We start from the raw sequence: 3407 nt of genomic DNA, 5'->3' as shown, positions 1-3407 counted from the left end.
CAATTCCCTAAATGAAATTCCTCTCACCATCAAATTTAAGTGACTCAATAAGGTGCAGTAATATATTTTTCAGGAGAAGGATATATCTATATATCTATAGATATATCTATCTATATATAGATATATCTATATATATATAGATATATCTATATATATAGATATCTATATATATATAGATATATCTATAGATATATCTATATATATAGATATCTATCTATATATCTATATAGATATATGTGTGTGTGTGTATATCCTTTGGCTAAAGGGTTGTAACCAGTTTCATTAGCCCATCTATGGCATTTTGCGTTAATCTAGTAGATCTTGAAAAATGAGGTCGAGGTACCACTGTATGTGTAATTTTATGGGGCTGTGTTCAAGAGGGATCTTGAAATTGTCCAGACACATTAGAAACCTGTTGGTCTTTGAAGGATCAAACAGTGACAGAGTAAATCAGCATAACAGTGATCATGCATACAAAAACAAACCTACACATAGTAGATGTTTTTATCCCAGTAACATAAAAAAAAAAAGCTACATTTTTCTGAATCATTTTTTACGGATTACTTATCCAATTAGTCATGAAAACCAGTGGATACAAACATTATGGAAATATCGATAGTACATACTTTAAAATAGACTGATGAAAATTCTGGTTATAAGGGTCAAACATGGGGGAGTTCTGCTTCTTGAATGCGCCCCGGAAGCATATAACCTTCCTCCGACAAACCGCACTTTCGACGAAAATGTTTTTATTTCAAATCTTTTACGACGCGACTATAATATAATACAAAATGAGAATGTAATTGACGTGAGATATAATAGGTTTATCTTGCGATATTAAAATGTTGCAGGAAGCTTCCGAGGGGGCGGATGACGTCACGCAGAGACACGTCACCACACGGAAGCAGCTTTTAGAGCACTCAACCTACAAGACAAGTCTCGTGGTCTTTTCAAAAAAAATGGGTGCGTATTCGCTGAAATACAACCTAATTTATATTGATCGAATAGATTTTAGTGGGCTACTATGACAGCTGTGACAAAACGGCCGAAAGTTTGTTTTGTCCTGTTGTCGACTTCAAAAACAGTGATTTAGCTAAGCCACGTTAGCTCCCTGCGATGTTTGTTTTGGTGTGGAGTGGACAGTTCAAATATAACCGATCTAGCCTTGTTATGCCGGCACCCAAGTGTTAAAACGCTTTAGCAGGCAAGTGACAACTTGTGGCTTTTAACTCCAATCGTGCCTGCCTACGGTTGCTAAGCAAATTATGGCTAACCAGTCGAGCCAGCTTGATCAAAGCTTCCTGAATGACATGACTACAGCCATGTCGAGATTCCTCCATTTCCCTGCATATGCATTCATTTTAAATTAATATTAGCAATTGTAAAGTGGATTCAAATCATTGCCGTTTTGAGAGGAAACACCCAGCAAATGTTTGTGTACTTCCAGGTGGCTTCTTCTCCAGTCTCTTCTCAGGCCTTTTTGGAACCAGGGAGATGAGGATTCTGATCCTGGGTTTGGACGGCGCAGGGAAAACTACCATTTTGTACCGGCTGCAGGTTGGGGAGGTGGTGACCACAATTCCCAGTAAGTACTAGATACGATCGGTGATTACCAACCGGTCATTTGAAATGGGAAATCATCCAATTTCACTTATTTGTATGGAAATAAAAAAGCCAATACTTCACAAAAGCAAACAACTTGTGGCTTTCTCAAATGTCTTAGACCCATGAGTGATGCTCTAAATAAAACAATGAGCTGACTAAGCAGTTATAACAGGCAGAAATTAATCTGCACGCACTTACCTTTGTGGCTGACCAGTTGCTTCTGCACAAAAGCATTACAACAATCTACATTTAACAAAACAGGCTTCCTCAAATGTATATAACATCTATTTTCCCTTGTTATTGCCCCCCCCCCCCCCCCAAAAAAAAAAAAACATCTATACATTGCAACATAATCCTACACGGCTTCTGCAGAGTGAGGGAAGAGCCCTGATGCAACTTCATGGCAGTTCACTGCATTATAAGGATTGAGCAAAAAATAATATATATATATATTTTTGTAAATATGGTCTATGTCCAGGATTTTCCACCTACTCATGTCCATGATAAATGGGGGATCATATGTACTTTATGGATTTTTTTTTGGGCTGGTAAACCGTGAGATTATTCCAATGTAAAATATGCGCTTTATCTCAGTAACTGTTGGAGAAACCCTGTATACGGGATTATCAGCACAGTGGGTGTTTGGACTGACACGCCTCTCGTTACTCTTGTGCAGCAATTGGCTTTAACGTGGAGACCGTCACATACAAGAATCTGAAGTTCCAGGTGTGGGATCTGGGAGGCCAGACAAGTATCCGGTACGTGTGACGCACTGATTAAGAAAGGGTCCTGCGTCTTCAATTAGATTAATCTCTTCGGCTTGCAAAATAAAAGTAAAATAAAAAACTTTTGGTGGGAATTAACTGGAATTTCTGGGAGTCCATGGGAATAAACCATGAATTTGCTGCCCTTTGGAACCTGGTTGGTCATAATGTTTTTTCTGGTCTTCTTATAGGCCATACTGGCGGTGCTACTATTCCAACACAGATGCGGTTATCTACGTGGTCGACAGCAGCGACCGCGACCGAATGAGCATCTCCAAGTCTGAGCTTGTGGCCATGTTGGAGGCAAGTCTATTCCACAGACTATTACCTCAGGGGGTTGGAAGTCTTCTCATAGTTATGCATTTTTTTAATCCAGGAAGAGGAGCTGAAGAAGGCCATCCTGGTGGTGTTTGCAAACAAGCAGGACATGGACCAGGCAATGACGCCGACTGAGGTGGCCAACGCTCTGGGTCTCCCCGCCCTCAAAGACAGGAAGTGGCAGATTTTCAAGACCTCAGCGACCAAAGGCACAGGCCTGGACGAAGCCATGGAGTGGTAAGTTTTTTTAATAAAGACGGCGACAAGTGGGTGTTTACAGAGGTGTTTTGTTTCTCTGCAGGCTGGTGGATTCGCTCAAGAGTCGGCAGTAAAATTATTAAAAAAAGAAGACACTCGTCCTTTTTGTAAATACCCTTCTGAAGGAAGCCTTGTGACTGACCTCGCTTCTCATCAACTCCGGCCAAACCTGGGACTGAAAAGCCTCGCTTCTGCTGTTTACGTGAAGCATTATTTGAGCACAGTGATGGACAAGTTTACACTTACGACTTAAAAATAAAACTAAGTAACCTCGTATGACATTATACGCGGGTGCCTTTGGCTGGCTTCATTCACTTCCATCACCCAGAAGGATCACGTTAGGTGCATGTAAATAAGCATCAAAGGCCGACAACACACTCCCATAGTCCCAAGTCTTTACACATTAATAGGCAACAAAGTGTTACTGCAGTCACTTTTTGTACTTTAGTAAATGGATTTACC

The 3407-nt window shown here is 40.4% G+C and overlaps 1 protein-coding gene across 3 annotated transcripts; it reads left to right on the top strand.

Moving 5' to 3' along the window:
- The first annotated feature begins 808 nt into the window (after nucleotides 1–808).
- arl1 (ADP-ribosylation factor-like 1) lies at nucleotides 809–3229 on the top strand. Of its 3 annotated transcripts, none has more exons than XM_061761583.1 (6): nucleotides 809–963; nucleotides 1448–1585; nucleotides 2282–2363; nucleotides 2561–2672; nucleotides 2746–2924; nucleotides 2989–3229. In XM_061761583.1, exons 1-6 carry the CDS (start codon nucleotides 843–845, stop codon nucleotides 3017–3019), a joined length of 663 nt encoding a protein of 220 aa, XP_061617567.1. In that variant the 5' UTR covers nucleotides 809–842; the 3' UTR covers nucleotides 3020–3229. The 3 variants fall into 3 exon arrangements, with proteins under 3 accessions (XP_061617567.1, XP_061617568.1, XP_061617569.1); XM_061761584.1 differs by having other exon boundaries at nucleotides 2561–2676; nucleotides 2750–2924; XM_061761585.1 differs by lacking the exon at nucleotides 2989–3229 and having other exon boundaries at nucleotides 2561–2676; nucleotides 2750–2928.
- Nucleotides 3230–3407: the final 178 nt, after the last annotated feature.

Source organism: Phyllopteryx taeniolatus, chromosome 22, assembly GCF_024500385.1.
Source record: "Phyllopteryx taeniolatus isolate TA_2022b chromosome 22, UOR_Ptae_1.2, whole genome shotgun sequence".
In the NCBI taxonomy this organism is placed as follows: domain Eukaryota; kingdom Metazoa; phylum Chordata; class Actinopteri; order Syngnathiformes; family Syngnathidae; genus Phyllopteryx; species Phyllopteryx taeniolatus.
Note: the sequence above shows the minus strand (reverse complement) of the source record. Positions and strands in the feature narration are given on the sequence as shown.

Bases quoted from the DNA above. Each gene is read 5' to 3' on its own strand.
- arl1 (XM_061761583.1), top strand. From the start codon at position 843: ATGTTGCAGGAAGCTTCCGAGGGGGCGGATGACGTCACGCAGAGACAC. The intron at 964-1,447 runs GTGCGTATTCGC...GTGTACTTCCAG, and splicing joins GGTCTTTTCAAAAAAAATGG to GTGGCTTCTTCTCCAGTCTC. The intron at 2,925-2,988 runs GTAAGTTTTTTT...GTTTCTCTGCAG, and splicing joins CTGGACGAAGCCATGGAGTG to GCTGGTGGATTCGCTCAAGA.